The sequence below is a fragment of the Triticum urartu genome, chromosome 7, assembly GCF_003073215.2.
Source record: "Triticum urartu cultivar G1812 chromosome 7, Tu2.1, whole genome shotgun sequence".
Classification (NCBI taxonomy): Eukaryota; Viridiplantae; Streptophyta; class Magnoliopsida; order Poales; family Poaceae; genus Triticum; species Triticum urartu.
In genome coordinates, this window is record NC_053028.1 from 35,277,304 (window position 1) to 35,303,811 (window position 26,508).

The 26,508-nt window shown below is 45.2% G+C and overlaps 1 protein-coding gene across 1 annotated transcript; it reads right to left on the reverse strand.

Annotated features, from left to right (window-relative positions):
• Positions 1 to 7,084: 7,084 nt before the first annotated feature.
• Positions 7,085 to 14,674, reverse strand: LOC125525624 (putative disease resistance protein RGA3). Its single transcript, XM_048690633.1, has 4 exons — positions 14,524 to 14,674; positions 14,125 to 14,453; positions 11,349 to 13,454; positions 7,085 to 7,400 (listed from the first exon to the last, which is right to left on the reverse strand). The coding sequence occupies exons 2-3, from the start codon at positions 14,405 to 14,407 to the stop codon at positions 12,373 to 12,375; spliced, it is 1,365 nt and encodes a 454-aa protein (XP_048546590.1). The 5' UTR covers positions 14,408 to 14,453; positions 14,524 to 14,674; the 3' UTR covers positions 7,085 to 7,400; positions 11,349 to 12,372.
• Between the last annotated feature and the right edge of the window lie 11,834 nt (positions 14,675 to 26,508).

Here is a 26,508-nt window from a genome sequence, read left to right on the forward strand (position 1 = left end):
GAGAAAGCATCGCTCAAGCTTGGGGGAGGCTTAAATCAATGTTATATTCATGCCCCAATCATGAGCTCTCAAGAGAAATGATTATTCAAAATTTTTATGCTCGGCTTTCTGATAACAATCGCACTATGCTTGATACTTCTTGTGCTGGCTTTTTTATGATGAAGACTATTGAATTCAAATGAGATTTATTGGAAAGAATTAAACGCAACTCCGAAGATTGGGACCTCGACAATGGTAAGGAGTCAGGTATGACACCTAGTTTTGATTGTGTTAAATCTTTTATGGATACCGATATTTTTCATAAATTTAGCACTAAATATGGACTTGACTCTGATATAGTAGCTTCTTTCTGTAAATCTTTTGCTGCTTATGTTGATCTCCCCAAGTAGAAGTGGTTTAAATATCATCCTCCCATAGAAGTAAAAATAACTGCACCTATTAAAGTTGAAGAAAAGACTATTACTTATAATGATCCTATTGTTCCTACTTCTTATGTTGAGAAACCGCCTTTCCCTGTTAGAATCAAGGATCATGCTAAAGCTTCAACTGTGGTTCGTAAAAGCAATATTAAAACATATACACCTCCTGAGCAAGTTAAAGTTGAACCTAATATTGCTATTGTTAAAGATCTCTTGTCTGATAATATAGATGGGCATGTTATTTATTCCTGTGATGAAACTGCTAGAATTGCCAAACCCCGTGATACAGATAAACCTAGACCTGTGGTAGGTATGCCTGTTATTTCTGTTAAAATAGGAGATCATTGTTATCATGGCTTATGTGATATGGGTGCTAGTGCTAGTGCAATACCTATTGACTTATACAAAGAAATTAGGCATGACATTGCACCTGTTGAGTTAGAAGATATTGATGTCACAATTAAACTTGCTAATAGAGATACTATTTCACCAATGGGAATTGTTAGAGATGTTGAAGTCTTGTGTGGGAAAAATAAATATCCTGCTAATTTTCTTGTTCTTGGTTCCCCACAAGATAGCTTCTGTCCCATTATATTTGGTAGACCCTTCTTAAATACTGTTAATGCTACCATAGATTGCAAAAGAGATATTATTACTGTCGGTTTAGATGATATGACTCATGAATTTAATTTTTCTAAATTTAGTAGACAACACCGTGAAGAAGAATTACCTATTAAAGATGAAATTATTGGTCTTGCTTCTATTGCCGTACCTCCTAGTGATCCTTTAGAACAATATTTGCTAGACCATGAAAATGATATGTTTATGAATGAAAGAAGGGAATTAGATGAAGTATTCTTTAAACATGAACCTATTCTGAAACACAATTTACCTGTTGAAATCCTAGGAGATCCTCCTCCACCCAAGGGTGATCCCGTGTTTGAGCTTAAACCGTTACCGGATACCCTTAAATATGCTTATCTTGATGAGAAAAAGATATATCATGTTATTATTAGTGCTAACCTTTCAGAACATGAAGAAGAGAGATTATTGAAAACTCTGAAGAAGCACCGTGCTGCTATTGGGTATACTCTTGATGATCTTAAGGGCATTAGTCCCACTCTATGTCAACATAAAATTAATTTGGAAGATGCTAAACCAGTTCATGATCATCAACGCCGACTGAATCCTAAAATGAAAGAAGTGGTAAGAAAGGAGGTACTAAAGCTCCTTGAGGCAGGTATAATTTATCCCGTTGCTGATAGTCAGTGGGTAAGCCATGTCCATTATGTCCCTAAGAAGAGAGGTATTACTGTTGTTCCTAATGATAAAGATGAATTGATCCCTCAAAGAATTATTACAGGTTATAGGATGGTAATTGATTTCCGCAAATTAAATAAGGGTACTAAAAAGGATCATTACCCCTTACCTTTTATCGATCAAATGCTAGAAAGATTATCCAAGCATACACATTTTTGCTTTCTAGATGGTTATTCTGCTTTCTCTCAAATACCTGTGTCAGCCAAAGATCAATCAAAAACTACTTTTACATGCCCTTTTGGTACTTTTGCTTATAGACGTATGCCTTTTGGTTTATGTAATGCACCTGCTACCTTTTAAAGATGCATGATGGCTATATTCTCTGACTTTTGTGAAAAGATTTGTGAGGTTTTCATGGACGACTTTTCTGTCTATGGATCTTCTTTTGATGAATGCTTGAGCAACCTTGATCGAGTTTTGCAGAGATGTGAAGAAATTAATCTTGTCCTGAATTGGGAAAAGTGCCACTTTATGGTTAATGAAGGTATTGTCTTGGGGCATAAAGTTTCTGAAAGAGGTATTGAAGTTGACAGAGCCAAGGTTGATGCTATTGAAAAGATGTCATGTCCCAAGGACATCAAAGATATCAGAAGTTTCCTTGGTCATGCCGGTTTTTATAGGAGGTTCATTAAGGACTTCGCAAAAATCTCTCGGCTTCTGACTAATTTATTACAAAAAGATATACCATTTGAATTTGATGATGATTGTGTAGAAGCATTTGAAATACTTAAGAAAACATTGATCTTTGCACATATTGTTCAACCACCTGATTGGAATTTACCCTTTGAAATTATGTGTGATGCTAGTGATTATGCTGTAGGTGCTGTTCTAGGACAAAGAGTTGATAAGAAACTAAATGTTATTCAATATGCTAGTAAAACTCTAGACAATGCTCAAAGAAATTATGCTACTACTGAAAAAGAAATTTTAGCAGTTGTATTTGCCTGTGATAAGTTTAGACCTTATATTGTTGATTCTAAAGTAACTATTCACACTGATCATGCTGCTATTAAATATCTTATGAAAAATAAAGATGCTAAACCTAGACTTATTAGATGGGTTCTCTTGCTTCAAGAATTTGATTTACATATTATTGATAGAAAAGGAACCGAGAACCCCGTTGCAGACAACTTGTCTAGGTTAGAAAATGTGCTTGATGACCCACTACCTATTGATGATAGCTTTCCTGATGAGCAATTAAATGTCATAAATGCTTCTCATACTGCTCCATGGTATGCTGATTATGCTAATTACATTGTTGCTAAGTTTATACCACCTAGTTTCACATACCAGCAAAAGAAAAAGTTCTTCTATGATTTGAGGCATTACTTTTGGGATGACCCACATCTTTATAAAGAAGTAGATGGTGTTATTAGACGTTGTCTACCTGAGCATGAATAGGAACAGATCCTACGCAAGTGTCATTCTGAAGCTTATGGAGAGCACCATGTTGGAGATAGAACTGCACATAAGGTACTACAATCTGGTTTTTATTGGCCTACTCTCTTCAAAGATGCCCGTAAGTTTGTCTTATCTTGTGATGAATGCCAAAGAATTGGTAATATTAGTAGACGTCAAGAAATGGCTATGAATTATTCACTTGTTATTGAACCATTTGATATTTGGGGCTTTGACTATATGAGACATTTTCCTTCCTCTAATGGTTATACACATATTTTAGTTACTGTTGATTACGTTACTAAGTGGGTAGAAGCTATTCCAACTAGTAGTGCTAATCATAACACTTCTATTAAAATGCTTAAAGAAGTTATCTTTCCAAGGTTTGGAGTCCCTAGATATTTAATGACTGATGGTGGTTCACATTTTATTCATGGTGCTTTTTGTAAAATGCTTATTTAATGACCAACGCGGACCAAGTCATCCCCACGTACCTACGTGCTAGACGTCGTCCACCACCACGAGCCAGATCCAAGCCGCACGCCCAAGACGTCCACGACCAGGATCGCGTCGCTGCCAAACCGAAATAGCTGCACCGCCCCATCGCCAACGAATAGCCCGGGAAATGCCACCACCAACCGCCACCCGGACCAAACCCATCCTCACCTATCCGGAGCGAAAGCTGCGATCCATCTCGGGCCCAGAGCTGGACCGCACAAGCACGAACCCTAGGTCACAACCATTCTTCGTCGCGCGAGCACCCCCGCGCCACCTGCCCGGACCTAGGAGAGCGGAGAATGTCACCATCGCCCACACCCCACAAAAAACAGCAACCATAGCCGCTCGAGCCACCGAGGCCGCGCCGCTGATCGGTGCCACCACCAATATCCAGACGAGCCTGAGCGGGGCAACGCCACCACAACCGCGAGTACCACCCTGCTCAGCTTGTCCCTGGATAAGTCCATGCCACACATCCAACAAGGCCGGAGCAGCGCCTGTAGCCGTAGATCCACCCGGGACCCACAACTGCGCCGCCCCGCCCAAGCCAGTGAAGCGCCACCGGTACCCCACCGCCGATGACCCCGCAGCCACCACGGCAAGAACGCCCGCCCGTGCCACTGCCCCGCCAAGCAACTCACCGCCGCCATGCCCTGCGCCAGCATCTCGCCCCTGCCGATCCACCGCATCTCACACTGGTGCTTCACGCCAGGGAGCATGGAGGAGCCCCGATGCCGCCGCCGCCCGGGGGAAGCGGAGGAAGGGGGAGGCCTGCGGGTGTGGATGCTAGGGTTCGCCCTCGCGAGCGGGCGAATCCATTTGATCCTCTCCCTCGCCCTCGTCATTGCTAGTCCCCCTCCCTACACACACCCTCAAGGAAGCTAGCGACGGTGGGCCCTGCTTCTTTCTCGCACGAGGGTGGTCTATTGGCGATCTGGGCAGCCCACGACGGCTGGTAGTGATGGCTTGCATGTAGCCGCTCGGGCGTTGTGTTGGCCGTGTGGTGGGCCACTTGGGAGGCACCGGGGTAGTGTGGCGGTTGCTGCTCGCGCGGGGGCTTGGGTGGCTAACATTAGAGAAAATTCTTTATTTGACACTACTTTAAAATGTGTTTCTCTATTTGACACTGAAAAAATTTTTCTTCCCTATTTAACACGGGGTCTAAATTTTATGCCTTTCATGACACTTTTGTCCATTTTTTCATCTAACATTGTTAAATTGCATGTAAAAAGACACTTTTGCCCCTCGTATAATATGAACCGGTCATCTGGAATACGTCGATGAGCTGTCGACTACAGTACATGCCCCGTCCCTGTGGTCGAGCTCCTCGGCCGCACGTCCTGGCAAGAGGCAACCTGGGCAAGGCGTCGCGCACGTCTTTGCCAGATAGCAAGACACGCCTGACCAAAATGGACTCAAGCGGATTCCACTCCATACACAAGGACCAGCCCGTGGACTCGGTCAACACGCGCGCATGCAGGGTGCAAGTGCAATGGCGCCGCGCTCCGCATGCCTCCGCCTACTCGACAGCCTTTCTATTTAGATTCGGTAGCGAGCTGCCCCACTCGTTGTACCGGTATGTATATGTCACTTCACAGATGTGATTAATACAAGCAAAGTTACACCATGCAACTCAGAGCACTTGTAGATGCACGTACACCAGAGCTAGCATAAGCGGTTGATTGATTTTTCTTGAAAGTTGGCTGACACAGCTACCAAACCGAGCCGGTTGGATACATACATACATACAATATTAACATTTATCAATTTTTTTATCACATATCATATGAGGAGAAAAAACGTCTTTTCAGATGTCATTTAACACAGTTAAGGCTTAAAATTGACAAAAGTGTCATAAAGGGCATAAAATTTAGACGCATTGTTAGATAGGGAAGAAATTTTTTTGCAGTGTTAAATAGGGCAAAAGGTTTTAAGACAGTGTTAAATAAGGAATTCTCTCCTAACATTAGGGTGGCTCCCGATCCGTTGCTCCACTTCTAGAGGTGGCCTGCTAGCGTCGGGAGGGGTGCAACTAATCTCTTCCCTTGAGGGACGGCACGGAGGTGGCACAGCTAATCTTGTCCCCTATGAGGTGGCACAGAGGCGGCGATGGGTGTAGCGGCGCTGTACACATGGTGGTGGGGGAGCTTGATCTAGGCCCAATCTAGTGGTTCGATCTGGGCATGCAGACGACTGTTCCCAATGGTGGTTCATCGACTTTCATGGCGGTTGCGGGGCTAAGTTGTGGTGTGATATCCTTCGGTGTGTGCTTGTCTCCACAATTATGTGTGGCTCGTTCGGTGGGCTCTCATGTTTGATGGCCTTGGTCTGAAACTATGAGTGCAACGCGTTCTCAGCTTGCTCTCTCTTGGCAGTGGTTGGGCTCTTTCCCCAGGGCTCGGGTTGGTGGAGTAGCTTAGGGATCTGCGCGAAAGCCTTGGTTCGATGGCGGTCAAAGGATACCGACGACGATGGCGTGGTGATGTAATTCCTTGGAGATGTCGCTAAAGAGTGCCTCCTCTTTGCTAGGCCTTGGCATGCATGTTGGTTCGACAATTGCCATGAGGGTTGTTGGTGTGGCCGACCTTTTCCCAAAGTATCGCAAGGTTGTTGTGGCTCGCTCTGGCATAAGCTTAAGTCTTTGACGGATGTCGATGCCTGCGACGACGACACCCTTGGGCGCCTTTATCCTTCTTGAAGGCGTCCGGGAAGAGCCTATCCACTCATTTCATGTTGCTGGCATGTTGGTGGTGAAGCTTTGATCTGGCCGGTATCGACATTGTTGTTTCTTTGTTTTTTTTCTTCTCTTCTTTTTTTCAGGTTTTGCACGATTGTCCCTTTTCGATTGTGTTGTTTTCGGTGATATTTCCCTCGTAAACATTGTCATTTTGTATTTTTGTTTTGCTCTGTTAATGAATTTGACAGACATCCTGCCTTTCTCCTCGAAAATCATAGAGCATGAAATCACCGAGTGTTCAACTTTGAGGGTATTTTAACAGAATTCAAGAGCATTAGGGGTTGAAAATCTGATCTGCAGTACCTCCATGGTTTAGTAATGACTTTGGAAGTTCGAAAGCTGATCATGTAGTCAAGTAGACAACATGTACATTTTGTTCTAGTTACTTCTCTTTTGACGCATGTATATGGTCCTAATAATCATACATGTATTTTGCAACCAATTTGGGTAATATAAATTCGTTGAAGCCTGGTAGGTCATCATCGCTTCTTGAGATGGGCACTGCCAGTGCAAGAAGCACCCATGCCACCGCCATCTAACCGATGGTCGTGGAGCCTACCCAGCCTCTCATTGGCTCCCTGGATGGTATTGCTCTCTCTCAGCCGGCTGTTGAGGCCCAAACGTACGTCGCTCGTGGACGACTACTTTCTGTCAAGAGCACAGACGTAGTCACTTTTTTCTTGGAAAGGGGGGCTTTTCCGGCCTCTGCATCAGACAGATGCATACGGCCACATTTATAAATAAATAAAGTAGTTCAACAATGTCTTGCAAAGTGCTGCAACAAAGGATACTGGCTCACACAGAGCAAGCAAAATAAAACAAGGCCCAAAAGCCACAACCGGCTGGCATAGTAAACAGAGATAGGTAAACTACGCGCCTATCCTATTACATGACCGCCATCCAAACCGGTTGAATAAATCCCGCGCTACCATCTCCCATCGGACAGATCCAGTAACCAAACACGCCCTGGCCTCTGTCGGAGTGAGTAATGACCACGTACGGATTAGCGCAGTAGCCCGGAAGAGAACCTGCAAAAAATGAATAGTTGTTGTTCTGTTAAAAGCCAAGTCATTTCTGCAGTTCCAAATTGCCCATAACAACGCATATGCTCCCACACGAATTTGTCTAGCTGTTTCGGCCTCTATACCAACCAGCCACGTTCCAAACAACGACCTGACCGAATTCGGAGGAGTAATGTTAAAGGCAATCTGCACCGAGCGCCACAACACCCTCGCCATCGAGCACTCAAAGAAAAGATGCTTGATAGTTTCATCCCGATCACAGAAACTACACCTAGTAGATCCTGTCCAGTTGCGCTTAATCAAATTATCTTTCGTTAGAATGACTTGTTTATGCATAAACCACATAAAAACTTTAATTTTGAGAGGAACCTTAACTTTCCAGACGTGTTTGGAACTAGGAATTACACTAGAATTGATGACATCAATGTACATCGACTTGACTGTGAATTCACCAGATTTAGTAAGCTTCCAATACAACTGATCGGGCTGATGAGTAAGCTGAACCTCCATGACTCTACTCACCAGATGAATCCAAGCCTCCCACCGGTCACCCACAAGCACCCTCCTAAATTGGATGTTAAGAGGAGCAGATTGCAGACTCGTTGCGACCAGAACATCCCGTCGCTGCACAATGCGATAAAACGCCGGATACTGGAGTGCCAGTGGTGCATCACCTAGCCAGGTATCTTCCCAGAATCGAGTGTTATTGCCATCACCGACAACAAACTTTGTTCTGTTAAAGAAAGTAGCTTTGACCCTCATTAACCCCTTCCAGAAGGGCGAATCAGTGGGTCGAGCCATCACCTGCGACAAGGTTTTAGAGTACAGATACTTATTACGAAGAATCTGCGCCCAAGTTGCCTCAGTCTCGGCATATAACTTATAAAGCCACTTACTTAGAAGGCATCTATTCTTAACTTCAAGGTTCTCAACCCCAAGACCCCCTTGGTCTTTTGGTCGGCAGATGACATCCCATTTGGCTAGGCGATACTTTCTCTTAGTTTCATCGCTCTGCCAGAAGAAACGAGACCGATAGAAGTCCAGTCTTTTCCTAACTCCAACTGGAACCTCAAAAAAGGATAAGAGAAACATAGGCAAACTCGTGAGCACCGAATTAATAAGAATCAATCGGCCTCCATACGACATAAGTTTGCCCTTCCAGCAGCTCAGTTTCTTCTCAAACCGATCCTCGATACACTTCCATTCACTATTAGTTAACTTACGATGGTGAATGGGGATACCAAGGTAAGTGAACGGAAGAGTCCCCAAATCGCAACCAAACAGTTGCTTGTAAGCATCTTGTTCCTCTTTGGCTCTACCAAAACAGAACAACTCACTTTTATTGAAGTTGATCTTCAGACCGGACAATTGCTCAAATAGGCACAATACCAGCTTCATATTTCTCGCCTTAACCAAGTCGTGCTCCATAAAAATGATTGTATCATCGGCGTACTGCAGAATGGACACACCACCATCTACAAGATGAGGCACCAAGCCACCTACTTGTCCTGCCTCCTTTGCCCTTCCTATCAAGATTGCCAACATATCAACAACAATGTTGAAGAGGATAGGAGACATTGGATCACCTTGCCTCAGGCCCTTGTGTGTTTGGAAATAATGACCTATATCGTCATTCACTTTAATTCCAACACTCCCTTTTTGCATGAAAGATTCAACTTGGCGCCTCCAAGCTTCGTCAAAACCCTTCATACGTAAGGCTTGTTGTAGAAAGGGCCATTTGACTTTATCGTACGCCTTCTCAAAATCCACCTTAAAAACCACTCCATTCAGTTTTTTCGAGTGAATTTCATGGAGCGTTTCATGCAGGACCACCACCCCTTCAAGAATGTTCCTATCCGGCATGAAAGCAGATTGAGTAGGCTGCACCACAGTATGCACAATCTGTGTGAGCCTATTCGTTCCGACGTTGGTAAAAATTTTGAAACTCACATTAAGAAGACATATTGGCCGAAATTGCTCAATCTGCACTGCCTCTGTCTTCTTGGGAATAAGTGTTATCGTCCCAAAATTTAGCTTAAAAAGGTGAAGCTGACCAGCGAAAAGATCATTGAACAAAGGCAATAGATCTCCTTTAATAATGTGCCAACATTTCTTGTAAAACTCGGCCGGGAAACCATCCGGGCCAGGAGCCTTATTATTCTTCATCTGGGAAATGGCCTCAAATACCTCTTTCTCAGAGAAAGGAGCAATTAAGATATCATTCTCAACAGCTGTCAGTTGAGGCACATCCTCAATTCTAGACTCATCCAGCGACACCCAGTTCTCCTCTGGAGGTCCAAACAACTGCTTGTAATACTCAGTGATATACAGCTTTAAGTTTTCCTGACTCAGAATCGTTCCCTCATCTTGCTCAAGCTGAAAGATTCTCTTCTTTCTATGCTTGCCATTAGCAATCATGTGAAAAAATTGTGTGTTCACGTCCCCCTGGACGACCCGTCGGACCTTGGCCCGAAGCGCCCACTTTAATTCTTCCTCACGAAGTAGCTCTTTCAGCCTCATTTCCGCATCGAGCTTCGCCTGGAGCTCCGAAGCTGGTAGGATCATGTTCTCAGCTTTTACATCCAGGGACTGAATAAGCGAAAGGAGCTGTTCCTTCTCAATCTTATAAACCCCACTAAGATGTTTAGCCCACCCTCGTAGGAAGCTTCTCAAGTGCCTAATTTTATTCTGCCAGCGCTCAAGTGCAGTTTTACCTCCTGCATCCTTAGCGCATACTCTGGCAACAGTATCTAAGAACCCTTGTCTCTCGAACCACGCAAGCTCGAACGAGAAGACATTCTTATTACCCACATGAGTGGCCTCGCCAGAATCAATGAATAACGGCGTATGGTCCGAAATGCCCCGTGTAAGTGCCTGCACCGTTACACAAGGGAATTTCTGCTCCCATTCGACGCTAGCCAGAACCCGATCCAGCTTCTCAAACGTCGGCTTAGGTAGTGCATTAGCCCAAGTAAACTTCCTTCCCGAAAGCTCAATCTCACGCAGATCCAGACTTTCAATGATGGTGTTAAACATGAACGACCATCTACCGTCGAAATTATCATTATTCTTCTCATCACGCCTTCTGATAATATTAAAATCACCCCTACTAGGATAGGCAGTTTCTCAGAACCACAAATCCTAACCAAATCAGTCAAAAAATCTGGTTTAATCTTGGGCTGTGCGGCTCCATAAACCGCCACCAAAGCCCAGTTAAACCCATCGGCCTTCGATCTCACCCTAAACTTAACTGCGAAATCCCCCATGACCACGCTTCGGACTTCTAACGAGTCGCATCTAACTCCGAGTAAAATCCCCCCTGATCTTCCTCGCGACGGTAGACAATGCCAATCAAACTAAATACCTCCCGACAACGTATTGAGAAATTGAGGTGAAAAGTCAGCTCTACCAGTTTCCGATAAAGCGATAAAGTCCAACTTATGCTCAATAGAAGCCTCAGCAAGAAACCTTCTTTTAGCCAAGTCTTTCAGACCTCTGCTATTCCAAAAGATTCCTTTCATAACTCGTCATGGAATTTTTTAGCTGTTCTAATCCGCGTGCTCCTACACACTGCGGAAGTCGGGTAAATCTTCCGCTTCCATTTGCGTTTAGGAATATTAAAACTCTCCAGCTGGTCCTCACAACCAGTCTCAGAGGCTCGCACTTCATCAAAGTCCACTCGCTCATCTTCCTCCTCAGGAGCGAGATCCGCACACAAATTATCGAGGGCCCTAACCCCCAAAGCATCAATCTCAGAGTTATTCATGGGTTTAACCGCAGCTAAGTTACGAATCATCTCAAGCGCCCGCTCAGCCTGTAAATCCAATAAATCATTAACCGAATTTGAAATTTCACTATCATTGCTACCTAGTGAAATTCCTAGCTTATTTGCATTATTAATAATCTCATCATCGAAAAAATGCAGAATAGAATTAGAAGTATTGACAGACATACCCGTAGTGACCTCCACGTCACGAAGCTTGGCCGCCCTTATAGCGCATCGCTGCTGAATGTCGTCCACCTCCAGATGGTCCTGGAGACGGCTGCTCAACCGTCGCCCCTCAGCAACCGGATCCGGGATACCACCGAAAGCAATCACCTCCTCCCGAGAGGCTCTGTTGGGGTGCACCATGCCGGGGGACGGAGGAGCCATGGCCTCCTGCCCGAGCTCCCCCACTACCCCGACCAAAGGGCGAACTGTCGGCACCGGCGCCGCCGGCACACAAGGCCCTCGAGGCGCCACAGGAGAAGATGCCCCCGAGGCCACCTGCCCCGAGCCCCGTCCGGGCTGTGACTCCATCGCCAGCACCGCCGGTCCAGAAGAAGGAAGTAAAGGTGTCTGGTAGAGCAACCTCGGCCTCCCAACCGAAGGCTCAAGCTGCACCATCGGAGGCTCCCCCACTGCCGGCCCTGATGAGGGAAGCGCGGCCACCTGCCCCACGCCCCCATCAGCAGCAGGCATCCTCGGCTGTACCTGCACAGTCGCGGCCGCAGATGAAAAATCCAAAGCCCCCATCTTCAGACTCTCCCCCGCGCCAACGACCTCCTCCGCCCCAATCCTAACCGGGATCGGCGACTCCCCCAAAGGAGGAAGCACTGGCTCCTCAAACTCCAGTGCCGGAAGCGAGCGCTCAAACACCTCATCCGACTCCACCCGATCACTCCACAGTCTCAGGGGTGCAGATGCCGGCTCGAAAGAGCCGAACCTGAGGGTAGTCGTCGGCACGAAGAAGGAGTAACCGTCCCATCCGCAGACGTCTGAGCATCAGCACCCTGCGTGGTGGACAGCTCACGTCCACTATCAGCAACTGGTGCCTCCTTAAGTGCCGAACTATCACCATCCTCGTGCAAATCAGAATCAGACCCGTTGGCCATCCCGGCAAATATACTCTCATCCTCGAACTCAATAACAAGGTCATATATGTGGCCTCGATATGCCCACTTAACCACCTCCGGCACAAACTCGATGTTCAGCACACTAACTAGAATGCCAATTAGAGAATGTACTAGATGCCTCCACGAATCCAAGAGCAATCCATTGATGAATCAGATCATATTTAATCATCTTGTGACCCTTTGGAAAGATTGCACAATAGGCAAAGCATAACTTCAAGTATGGAGGCATGAAGTTGTAGCTTAACTGCAAGGATCCAAGCACTTCATTTCCTGGTGATGCATCTGTAGAAGTAGATAGATCCCATATGTGATTGGCTTTCACCGAATTCCATTCTCTGTGCGGCCTGGACTTCAACATGTGTCCAAGTGATTGAGCAGCTAAAGCTACACCTCTGCACTTCTTTGCAATATCCCTTCCAATCGGCTCCAACCTTTCTTTGTCATCCCTTGTTTCAAATTTACTTTTCTGCCTAATTTTATCCCAGCACATCTCATCTGACAATTGAGGCAAGTTGTATGGCTGAACAGTACCAATCTCATTTGCAATACCTTCATCCTGTGTGGTAACTACAACCGTCACCTTGCATCCCTCACCCTGCTTCAGCATATCCTTTAATTGTTCTAGTTGAGAAGGATGCTTCTCCCACAGGTCATCCAAAATGATCAAAATATTCTTCTTCTCAGTGAGTAGCTTTTGCAAGCAAATGTTAATACTATGCAAATCAGGTGCCGGCTTGCTCTTTTGTTCTGGTTCTGGTTCTGATAGTTGCGATATTATAGTTTTTCCAAAAAATTTCAAGTCAAATATCTGGGAAACATAGACCCATACCCGAGAGTGATTTTTAAACTCAGGGTCGTTGTAAACTGATCTTGCCAAGGTGGTCTTTCCAATGCCTCCAAAGCCCCATATGGGGAGGAAGGTGGTTCGTTCAGTGGTGCTCCCAGATAATCGAGCCAAGATTTCCAGTTTTTCCTTGGCCCTCCCAATAATTTCTGCTTCCTCTATGGTCCCTGCATTTTCCCTGATATCTGGAAGTTGGTGCTCGTTGGTATGAGTTTCTGGCGGAAGACAGTAGTTCTGACGGTCTTCTGTTATCTTCTGTAGACTCTCTTGCATCTTCTTCATCTTGTCTGGCATATTAATCTTCTTCCTCATAGCTCCGACTGCAAGAGCATGACTTGATCTATCAGGACATGCACGTTGCCATAATTTAAATCAAAGAAAAGCGTACGTATGGTTAAACAAATGAGTGCTAACTTTCCCAGGTTATGAAGACCCATTACATGGCCTGTCATCGTAGATACGCTGGTCCTGACATTTTGTACCCAACTAGTAGAATGAAAATACAAAGGTTCGCTGCAAGAAACATGATACGGTAAACAAGGGGAAACTTGCTAAAGATGCTTGCACTCTGAGACAACGCCTACGAGACAAAAAGCTACTAGCACTAACAACAGTAGTCTAATAAGGTTTACAGGACAAGGACATAAAGCTCAGGCTTCTCTGAACAACAGCTGATCCTCTCTACGAACAACATATCTGAATAGCATACCTGAGTAAGTTCAGATTCATTTAGTAGGACAGCTACAGCTGATCCTCTCTGTGAACAACATATCTGAATAAATTCAGATTCATTTAGATAAGTTACATCACTATGCAAATTCAGATTTTTTTTAAGATAATGAATTTGTTTGCATAATTTACTTTACTACATAAAAATATATTCAGATCTAGTTCATCATCTAAAAGATCGGTTCCACCAGTTCATATCCTAGAAAATAAACAGCAACATTCAGATCCAGATTGATGGCAACCAAATGGAGGGAATCTTGCATACCAGGCCGGCGTCAGATTCGTAGTCATCAAGCATGTCGGAGATGTCGTACATAGCGGCCTTGAGCCGGTTCACCCACAGGAGCGCCGATCTGTCCGTGATGGACCGCCTCTCGGCGTCGCTGAGCGCGGCCTCCACCGACTCCAGCGTCATCTTCAATTTCTCCAGGTCTTCGGTCAGTTTCTTGTGCAGCTTGATCTTGCCCACGATGGCGAATCCGAGCTGCTTGATCACCACCTTGATCACGCCCGAGGCGACCATGCCCCCGATGGCTGCCGCCATTGCTGGCCCCGGCAGCAGATCCGACCAATGCTGATGTTCTCGGAGCCTATTGCAGAGTCAGTCAGCTAGGCAGAGGACGCCGGAGAGAAACTGACAGGGGAGAAAAAGAGACTGACCTGTACCAGTCGCCGTCGTGGACACGGAAGCGGCGAGGGTGATGAGCTCTGCACTGGATGTGGCAAGTGTGAGGGTGAGAGCGTGACTCCACTCCATATAGGTGAAAATAGGTTTGCAATTTGGAATATATTTACCAAAAAGAAACATGGAATACATCGGAGTTGGCAGTTGCGCGGTACCGACTCAAGTGTTTAGTATTACTCTTTGCTTCGTGGATCTCCATGCATCAGTGGTGTGCAGCTCTGCCACCTGTATTATAATGTGATCTAGATCTAAGCATCTTTTAATCAGGCCATCCCATGGCCATTAGCCCATTACCTACTATGCATAAAGCAAACACCGAGTCTGAATTACAAGTTTACAACACGTAGACCGGAAACTGAGACCCTCAACTGTACTAGAACAGCCAGACACAAGTAGCAGAAAGCAACCGCGTTGCAAGACAATATCAAACGGCATCCCAGAAACAGCACAACGACTCCATGTACGTAGCAAATAACTCAAAATGTGCATCGCTGCTCCACGGATGCTCATCGGATTCATAGCATTGGTCCAAAGAAGTTCTTCTGTATATTTGTTTTTCAGCATCTTTCCCTTTGGATTCGGAGGGTTTTATATGTTAGATAGATCAAGGTGTGCATGCCTCAGTTGCTCTCTCCACTTAATAAGCCCACTTCCATTAGGTCGACACAAAGTACTGATGAAGGCAGTATATTAGTCCCCGGCCTGGCCACTCTTCATTATAGTAGCCCTATTCCCTTGCTACCCAAATGAGACACACTGCACCAGGTCCAGGAACCTTTGCTTTACAGCAAGACCGATACACGGTACGGTGCTATTGTTTTTTGAAATGTTCAAAGGAATCTCTATTCACTTTCAGCTTGGCTGCATCGAGGCATCGTAGATAGTAATAAAGTGTCTAGCTTGGCTGCAAGTAAACTAGTCCTAACCCCATCATGCCTGACTGCTGCACCCGTCTTCACCTAATCTTCATTCGTCATTATTTTAACTAGCGGAGATTGCGCCTGTCCACTCTCTCATTTTGCACCTGTTTCAGCTCTGCTTTACAGCTATGTTTAAAACCCTATCAGGCCATGTTGGTTTAACTAGGTTTAGTGATTTCTCCTATCAATAAAGCAAGAAAGATACAATACATTGAAGATGGAATTGTCAGTGTAAGGTTCAGACTATTGCCTTCTTGCCGAGTCAAAGATGCCAAACTGCTAGCTCTCTGACTCCAAAACTAATAACCAAACGACAAGTGCTCTTTATAAGAGGTTGAATCACATTTTTCGTTGTCAAGGGAAGCAGATAGCAGAGTAGCACGATATCTACTGCCGAATCGAACATACCGGAGTACGTTGAACTCTTAAATGCGTGCTTGGAATAGGCTCGATATTTTATAATTCCAGGCACATACCGGAACTGCGTGCTAGTAATCACTATGGAGTTTTGGTTCAGATGGACGTGGGCTCAACCGACTCGATCAAGCGGCCTAAATCTTGATTGACGCCTCCGCTTTCTTTACAGCAGCATCAGTGTTTATCTTCGTGGGCTAGCGGGAATGACTGCCCTGCTCGAGGCAGAACAACAGACAGGCTGCCAAAATATAAAATAAAGGAAAAGTCAATATTATCATTTGGGCAAAATAGAAGAATTACAAGCCAAAGGACATGAAAAGTATAGACGTGCTAAAAAAATACTCATCAACAAAGTGAAGAGCAGAAAAAGATGTGGTACTACCAATGGCAGAATATGTTGAAAGTGCAAAATTAATAGGAATACCTATATCTATCTATCTATCTATCTATCTATCTATCTATCTATCTATCTATCTATCTATCTATCTATCTATCTATCTATATATATATATATATATATATATATATATATATATATATATATAGGCAGGGCACATACCTTTTGTACTATGTGAGCAAGCTTCGTCTTGTTCTCCTCTGCTTCTAACCACGGCTTTAAGTTAAGGCAGACGGGAATTTTTAATTCTTGGAGATTTATGAGCTGCTCTATGCTGTTTGGCAAAGTTGTGATTGCAGAGCAGTTCGAAATTACAAGTTTTTGGAGAGAGGTAAGTTCTCGTAACCACAGCGGCAGCTGTCTCAAGCTTTGACAGGTACCCAGCGTTAATGATTGTAGCTGTTTGAGTTGCCTCATGTTATCGGGCAATTCGTCTAGCTTCAGGTATCGTGTTATCACCAGTTGCTGAAGATATGTCAACTCGCCTACCCATTTTGACAGTTTTGATTGGGCTGACATCTCCAGTGTCAATGATTTGAGGGACTAGAGGGCCCAATTGATCTCTGGTGAGCTTGTCAAATCACTGCAACATTCGATGTGCAAACCACTGAGCAGGTAGATGGTGAAGCAATCTCCACTGATGTAGAGGCACCTTACTGCTTTCAACTGTCAGATGAGTTGATACTCCTGGAGAAGACAAGGAAACACCATTGTGTGACAAGCTCTCTGCCCATGATATGAGAACATTATCACTTCCCTTTATACTCCAAGATGCAGCTCTAGGAAGGTGTGGTTTTATCCTCAACTTGGGGCAATAAACTATGTCCACTTCTTCGAGCTTACGGAACATGAGCTCATTCACACCATCCTCACCACTAGAGTATGTTGTGTTCCATTCTTCCAGGCTGACCATGTCTTTCAGAGTAAGCACTCTGAGGCTTTGTAGTTGGGCGATGGGTATATTTACAATATATAGGACGCCAGTATGGGACACCTAGGTGCCTGGGCACCTTATCTAAAAACCGTTGGATGACACTAAGATGTGTGCACGTGTAATTAGTATTAGCATTAATTGATAAATTAATTAGTTTTGTATTAGGAAAGAATTTTTGCTAATTATTGCTTAATATAAACACTTAATACCTACCAAATTAAGCCCATGCATGTCTCATACGTCACGTAGCCGGATATTCTTTTGCGTATAATGGATATCATATTTTTTTTATTTACTCGCTTTTATTTTTCACCGAGTATCTAATACCTTGAATAAATTACTAGGTATATACATATATAACCCAAAATATCTTAAGTATATTTTTGTACTCGAAATATGTTGGGTATATATTAGATAGACGTACATCATGTAGCCATATTTATTTTAGGTATATACGTCGACTGATTATGTATAATATTTTTTATGTTTTTTTCGTACACCCAGGTATACAAGTGTGCCACTTGAAGTATATTATTGGATGTATAATATTTTCCTACACTTATTCACATAGTCGGGTATATACGTCGACCGGGTATATATAATATTTTTATACCCTTTTTCATATAGCCGGTTATATACGTTAACCGGGTATTACAATATTTTTGTTAGTAGGTATTATATAACCGTATTGGATAGTTAGAAAATAAAAATAAAATGCAATTAATCTACAAATAAATTATTGTATATATACATACCGACGTACGTACATATATTCGTTAGTAAATATATGATACCCATTTTAGATAATTAGAAAACAAAAAATGTAATAGTTGAAAAAAAAATTATTGAATACATACATACATGTGTATGCATATAATTTCATCGGTAGGTATTAGATACACGTATTAAATAATTAGGAACAAAAATACGCATATTATATACCTGCAATAATTAAAAACAGGTCAACATTAATAGTTTGATTCTATGACAAGTCTTGCATGTCCAATTGTTAGAACCAAAAATAAAACATAAGCATGAAAAGTCTTGCATGAAGAATAGTTAGAAAATGAATTAAATATATCACAGTTTCCAAAACGATCAAGGTGCCCAGGCACCTAGTGCCCCATCTATTTTACCTATATATATATATATATATATATATATATATATATATATATATATATATATATATATATATATTATATATCACAAACTTCTGTAAAGTGGATGGTGGCACTACCTCCCTCAGGATGGTTGTAAACCGATCTTGCCAATGTGGTCTTTCCAATGCCTCCAAAGCCCCATATGGGAACGAAGGTGGTCCCTTCAGTGGTGCTCCCAGATAAACGAGCCAATATTTCCAGTTTATCGCCGGTCCTCCCGATAATTTCTGCTTCCTCCACATTCCCTGCATTTTCCCAGATATCAAGAAATTGCTGGTCATTGGTGCGAATTTCTGGCGGAACACTATGATTCTGATGGTCTTGTGTTATCCTCTGTCGACGCTCTTGCATCTTTTTCATCTTGTCTGGCATATTGATCTTCTTCCTCATAGCTCCGAGCTGCAAGCAGCATGACTTGATCTGTCAATACAGTGGAAGATATTAAAAGCACATGCACGCTGTGCCAATTTGATGAGGTGCTGTTGTAATTTAAATCAAGAAAAGCATAGGTGTGTTTTTTTACCTCTCCTTGATCGACGGTAAAAGTGTGTCTACCACTGGCTTTGACTTCTATCAAGTAGTATTATACTATCTAGTAGGAAGCTAATGCACGTATGGTCATACACGTATAGCAGGACAACTGATCCTCTCTGCACCAAGGTTTCTATCCCGAAAAAATTCAGATCTGCTTCAATATCTAAAGAAATTCAGACCTATTACTTCACTACATTTAAGAAATTCATGTCCGTCAGTAAGTATCTTAGAAAAGAGCAACGACACTCAGATCCAGATTGATGGCAACCAAGTGGAGGGGATCTTGAGCCGATTCACCCACAGGAGCGCCGAGCTGTCCGTGATGGACCGCCTCTCTGCGTGGCTGAGCGCGGCGTCCACCGACTCGAGCGTCATCTTCATCTTCTCCAGGTCTTTGGTCAGTTTCTTGTGCAGCCTGAGCTTGCTGCCGATGGCGTATCCGATCTGTTTTATCACCACCTTGATGACGCCCGAGGCGATCATGCCCCCGACGACGGCTGCCGCTGCTGCCATCGCTGGTCAGGTGAATCTTGCTGACATAGCAACGCTGTCGTGGTTCCCGGAGTAGAAAGTGGCGGCGGCGGCAGATAGGAGGAGGAAAAGGTCGATGGATTGTAGGGTTTCGGTGCCACCGGTCGACTTAAATAGCCGGGCAATGCACTACATGCCCGTCGGAGCTGCGCCACCGGTCCGACGAAGGAGACGAGCTTCAGATCGCCGGGTTTGAGGGTGTTTCCGCGTGGGACCGCTTCTTCAGTCCGACGTGGCGGGCATGTCCGGGCGCCCCCATATCCGAACAATATTTGGGCTGGATATGGGGGTGCCGATCAGCCCGGGTGTTTGAGGCCCGTTTGAGGCGTCCGTTTGAGTTGAAAAAACGTGACCGGTCAGTGACCGGACGGCCATCCGGCTCGCCCGGGCGTATGAGACGGGTTTGAGGCGCCTGGCTGTAAATGCTCTAAGTTTTGAGCAGGGGGCTGCTAAATGACCCGCTGATTCATGTACAATTTTTTGAAAAAGTTGGCTACAGCCCGCCTACAAAACCGTCGCTACATGGCAATAGTCCGCTATTTAAAATAATGGAAATTAGAGAGGAGGAATTAAGCAATCTCCAACACTGATCCCCAAAACAAACACGGTATTCACCTGCGGACATTGATGTGGGAGATGGCCATCCAATCACATCCCCTAAACGTTCGTCCAGGTCTGGCCAATTTGAAATTCAAATGCATGGTGACAGGTCACATGGATGTTGCTCCACTCCCGACATCCATGACCAGACAAGTTGCCATGACGTAGACTCGGAGAAGGGGGGGGGGGGGGGGGGGGGGGGGCGCCGCATTGACATTGACGCAATAAGGCACGTGCCCCATGGTGGATGTCGAGGACTGCCTGCCGAGCTGCTAGGCAGCATAGAAGTAGGGAGGCTTCTATTGATCCAACCAGGACGACGTCTACATGGACGTCGACGCCCGCCCCTGCACCACGCCCGCATCTACGGTCACCCCTGCACGTCCACCAGCACAGCCGCCGCCCTACTTTTTGTGCACCGTCGCCTCCTTTGCCTTCTGTTCGAGGCGGCGGACTTGTCATGTCATCGAGTTGACCTTATGGGCGGCCGCCTTTGTCGGATCCTCCACCACAGCCATCTCCGGCAGCTTTTTGTACGCGCCCATGCGGCGGCGGTGAAAAGGGACGAGAATTGGGGTGGAAGGCAGCGGGATGGTAGGGTAAAGGGTTGAGAAAGTGGGTTTTGCTGTAAAAATAGTGCGGCCAACTCCAAATGCGCAGGCTCCGCTTCATTTTTGAGTGGGCCGGGTGTGTCGGAGTCCTATGTGGCTGGTGTCTGAACTCTCGCAACGCCTCCTTGTTTGCTTTCGGTTTGTGGAAAAACAGACACCCGGACTGGTCCGCCGACAAATGCGGGACACTGTTGGATGGCATGCGGCATCTGGACAGCTTGGTCCGGACGCTGGCAAGAGGTTTGGGGTCGGTGTCGGAAATGCCCTTACTCCTATAGGGAAACTCCAATGGGATGCATGAAATCAGACACATAAAAAATCAACGGGCATGCTTGGATGGACGTGTTCGTGGACATCACTAGAGTCTAGAGGAGTCAGTCGTCCAAACCAGTGCATCGAATGTTCGCCTCATGTCCGATCTCCTTTGTTTGACATGCATATGTAGATGAATAGCAATTTAGCATATGTATAAAACTATAAATAGATACAAATATATACAATCACAACAAAAAAGCATCAGATGTTCAATAAGTTTCTACATTCAACCGATCTCAAAAGATGGCAGTCCGGTTGTCTATGCAAAAGATGTCAATTTCTTTCCTCCCAGTTCGTCTGCCTGTGCCAAAGTATTCACTCTTCGGCTAGCTACTCTGAAGCGCCCGTTTAGCGCTTCAACATGCTAGCACGATACACTTGCAAATGTGATCTTAAATCACTAAAATGTAAAATCTAAGTCCTTGGCTTGGCAACACTTGTCTTCATGAAATTTTGTGGGCTTCACCTTTCAATCCCTTTGTTGCAACTAGTTGGAACTTTTCTTGACATAAGCTAATTAATGCATTAATTCTTTGAGATATGTTGATATAATTACGAAAATCAATCAAGAGGATTAGATGCACTTCCAATTTTCGTTACTCGGTTCTGAAAAAGCCAGTTAGTCCTATACAGTTGCAAGAAAAATAAAATTGGGATCATTGGTATGAGTTAGTGATGAAACAAAGATCAACATCACATAACCACCTCATAAAACTAGAAGATGGCAGGCAGATTGGTTTCTGAGCCAATTTGAGCTTCTCACTGAAGGAAATATGGCCTAGAGGCAATAATAAAGTTATTATTTATTTCCTTGTATCATGATAAATGTTTATTATTCATGCTAGAATTGTATTAACCGGAAACATAATACATGTGTGAATACATAGACAAACAGAGTGTCACTAGTATGCCTCTACTTGATTAGCTCGTTGATCAAAGATGGTTATGTTTCCTAACCATAGACATGAGTTGTTATTTGGTTAACGGGATCACACCATTAGGAGAATGATGTGATTGACTTGACCCACTCCATTAGCTTAGCACTTGATCGTTTAGTTTGTTGCTATTGCTTTCTTCATAACTTATATATGTTCCTATGACTATGAGATTATGCAACTCCCGTTTACCGGAGGAACACTTTGTGTGCTACCAAACGTCACAACATAACTGGGTGATTATAAAGGTGCTCTACAGGTGTCTTCGAAGGTATTTGTTGGGTTGGCTTATTTCGAGATTAGGATTTGTCACTCCGATTGTCGGAGAGGTATCTCTGGGCCCTCTCAGTAATGCACATCACTCAAGCCTTGCAAGCATTGCAACTAATAAGTTAGTTGCGGGATGATGTATTACGGAACGAGTAAAGAGACTTGCCGGTAACGAGATTGAACTAGGTATTGAGATACCGACGATCGAATCTCGGGCAAGTAACATACCGACGATAAAGGGAACAACGTATATTGTTATGCGGTCTGACTGATAAAGATCTTCGTAGAATATGTGGGAGCCAATATGAGCATCCAGGTTCTACTATTGGTTATTGACTGGAGACATGTCTCGGTCATGTCTACATAGTTCTCGAACCCGTAGGGTCCGCACGCTTAAAGTTCGGTGACGATCGTAATTAGGGTTTTTGTGTGTTGATGTACCGAAGGTTGTTCGGTGTCCCGGATGTGATCACGGACATGACGAGGAGTCTCGAAATGGTCGAGACATAAAGATTGATATATTGGAAGCCTATATTTGGATATCGGAAACGTTCCGGGTGAAATCGGAATTTTACCGGAGTACCAGGGGTTTACCAGAACCCCCCCGGGGGTTATTGGGCCTACATGGGACCTAAGGGAGAAGAGGAGGGCCGGCCAGGGCAGGCCGCGCGCCCCCTCCCCCTAGTCCGAATAGGACAAGGAAGGGGGGCGGCGCCCCCTGTAACGCCCCGAGACCGATGTGCCAGGTGTCCTCCAGTGATTCGCTGTTGTTGCCTTGTCATTGCTTGCGTGTCTTGCATTGCATATCATGTCATCATGCACATTTCATTTGCATACGTGTTCGTCTCATGCATCCGAGCATTTTCCCCGTTGTCCGTTTTGCATTCCGGTGCTCCGTTCTCCTCCGGTGGTCATTTCTACCTTTCTTTCATGTGTGGGGATTAAACATTTCCGGATTGGACCGAGACTTGTCATTCGGCCTTGGTTTACTACCGGTAGACCGCCGGTCAAGTTTCGTACCATTTGGACTTCGTTTGATACTCCAACGGTTAACCGAGGGACCGGAAAGGCCTCGTGTGTGTTGCAGCCCAACACCCCTCCAATTTGGCCCCAAACCCACCAAAACCCTCTTCATCATCTAGAGCGTTCGATCACGATCGTGTGGCCGAAAACCGCACCTCATTTGGACTCTCCTAACTCCCTCTACCTATAAATATGTGCTCCCCTCCCGAAATTCGCGGATTAACCCTAACCTTCGTCCTCCTTGCGCCGCCGGACACGTCCGCCCGGCCGCCGGACATATCCACCCCGTCCGTCCACCTCACCCGACCTATCAGCTTCCGCCACGTCACTCCGCCATCGACTTCCACCAACCAGGCGCCGCCACCTCATCCGCGCCTACCCTCCTCTCTCTCCTCCCCGCGCCAGGCCCGCCGTGGCCCATCGCGGACCCACCCGGGCCCGAGCCGTCCGCCGCCACGCCCGAGGCGCCTGAGCCCCGCCGCCTCCACGAAGCGCCGCCGCCGGAGTTTTCCGCCGTCCACGCGCCGCCCTTCGTCCTCCTCCCCACGCCTCAAGTCCGGCCCGCCGCCGCTCATCTCCGGCGAAGCTCGCCGCCGTCCGCCGAGCTCGCGCCGCTCCGACCCACCGCCTCCAAGCTCGCCGCGGTCGCCGCTCCCGCCGTCAACCTTCTCCGGCTGGAGTCCCCAAGTTCGGCGACGTTCCCGAGCTCCCTCCGGCGATCCTCGAAATCCGTGCGTCGCCGGAACCCTAGCCGACCCTCTCCTCCATAGATCGGGATCAGATCCACCACCTCGCCGATTCAAACGCCCGCGCCCGTCCCCGGATCTCTCCGTCCCGGATATCCTCATCCCGCGTTGATTTTTGCGGAGGTATAATTTCACCAAGTCCCCAAAATTCCCAGATTCATATGCACATGTTCATCATGCCGTAACTTTGCATTCGTAGCCCCGTTTTGGGCATATAGCATATCAAATTGTTCGTCTCAGAGAGCACATCATTTCATCTCATTGCATCATTTTCATTTGAGTTCATCTTGATGCCCGAAATGCTATTAGAAGAGTGCTACTTGAGATAATTGTCAGATCTGCTGCTCCATTTAGATAATTGTCATTTTTGCCATGATTATTGTGTGCATGATATGCCCATGAGCTCTACATGTGTTTTGTTAAGGGTTTTGCCATCTTTCCATAGGTGCAACCCATGTATTTTTGTGATGTGTGTGGTGACTAGCACAAGCTTGCAAAGTGAGGCACTTGGTAATGCTGATTTCAGGGACTTAGCATTTCCACTAAGTCCTTGATCTGCTTATCTCATATGGCCATATGTTCACGTTGTTTCCTAGTGATCCGTGCCTCTTTTGAGGATGATCAGTAAGGATGTTTTGTTAATCTTGTAGTGCTCTATCCATACATGTCTTTGTTTGCAATTATGGAGCACCATAGCTTGAGTCAATCGAGCTCTACTTTTGCTATTTCGTGAATCTGGGCAGATTATCTACTTGTTAGCAATTTTGCCGGGGATGTTGTAGTTGATCCGTGCATGCTATGTGATTGTTCTTGCCATGTCTAGCTTGCGTTTTGTGTATTCTTGATTGGTGTATGCTTAGGTTGTCATGACTTGCTCTGTAGTGAGTGCATCGAGCTCGTAAACATGCCTACTTTATCTGTTTTCAGCATGCTCCAGTTTTCACTAAGTCTGAGAACTGATTATGTTTTTGCCATGTTTCACATGCTTGCAATTGTATTTTCTGATCCCTTTTGGCTCAAGGTCACTAAGGGGCTTTTGTTAAGCTCTTTGAGTAGCTCCATGCCATGCTTTACTTTGCCATGTTCAGGTCCTGTAGCATATAGTTTTCATGCTCCAAAGAGTGCTATCTGATCTGAAATTCCAGACAAGTGTTAATTTCACTAAGTCTGAAATCTGTTTGCCATATGCATTTTTGCCATGCTTGTTTGAACCTGTTAATGTATGAATTGGCCGTAGCTCAGTGCTAGACTTTTGTTAAGCATCATGAATGGATTCCTGCCATGTATTTTGTTTCCATGTTTGGGTGATGTAGCATCTTCATCTTGTTGCATTTAGATGGCTACTTGCTGTAAATCGCAGACCGGTGTCACATTTGCATTGCTTGCCATTTCCAAACCGTAACTCCGATTCCGGTGATCTTTATATCGTTTTCAAGCGATTTCATCTCACCTTTCCAGTTGGCACCCTTGGATTTCCAAGTTGAGGCCAGTTTCATTCATTCCTTTGTAAATCATGCATATGCATCGCATACCGCATCCCGCATATCATACCATGTTCATGTGTTGGTTGTTTACTATGTTGTGTGCTTGTTTCCGGTGTTTGCTTCTTCGGGTTGGTTTCGGTAACGTCGTGTTTGTGAGGACCCGTTCGACTACGTCTGTTTGTCTTCTTCATGGACTCGTTCTTCTTCCTTGCGGGATTTCAGGCAAGATGACCATACCCTTGAAATCACTTCTATCTTTGCTTGCTAGATGCTCGCTCTTTTGCTATGCCTATGCTGCGATACCTACCACTTGCTTATTATGCCTCCCATATTGTTGAACCAAGCCTCTAACCCACCTTGTCCTAGCAAACCGTTGTTTGGCTATGTTACCGCTTTGCTCAGCCCCTCTTATAGCGTTGTTAGTTGCAGGTGAAGATTGAAGTTTGTTCCTGTTTGGAACATGGAGATGTTGTTCCTTATTGGAACATGTTTACTTGTTGGGATATCACAATATATCTTATTTATTTAATGCATATATATACTAGGTAAAGGGTGGAAGGCTCGGCCTTATGCCTGGTGTTTTGTTCCACTTTTGCCGCCCTAGTTTCCGTCATATCGGTGTTATGTTCCGGATTTTGCGTTCCTTACGCGGTTGGGTAATAATGGGAACCCCTTGATAGTTCGCCTTGATTAAAGCTTTTCCAGCAATGCCCAACATTGGTTTTACCATTCGCCGCCTAGCCTTTTTTCCCTTGGGGGTCGCGCGCCCAAGGGTCATCATTATTTTAACCCCCCGAGCCAGTGCTCCTCTGAGTGTTGGTCCAACCGAGCGATGTCCGGGGCTACCAGGGGCAACTCTGGGCTGGCCTACCCGACGTCTGGCTCATCTGAGTGTGCCCTGAGAACGAGATATGTGCAGCTCCTATCGGGATTTGTCGGCACATTCGGGCGGTGTTGCTGGATTTGTTCAACTTGTCGAAGTGTCTTGAAGAACCGGGATACCGAGTCTGATCGGAATGTCTCGGGAGGAGGTCTATTCCTTCGTTGACCGTGAGAGCTTGTCATGTGCTAAGTTGGGAC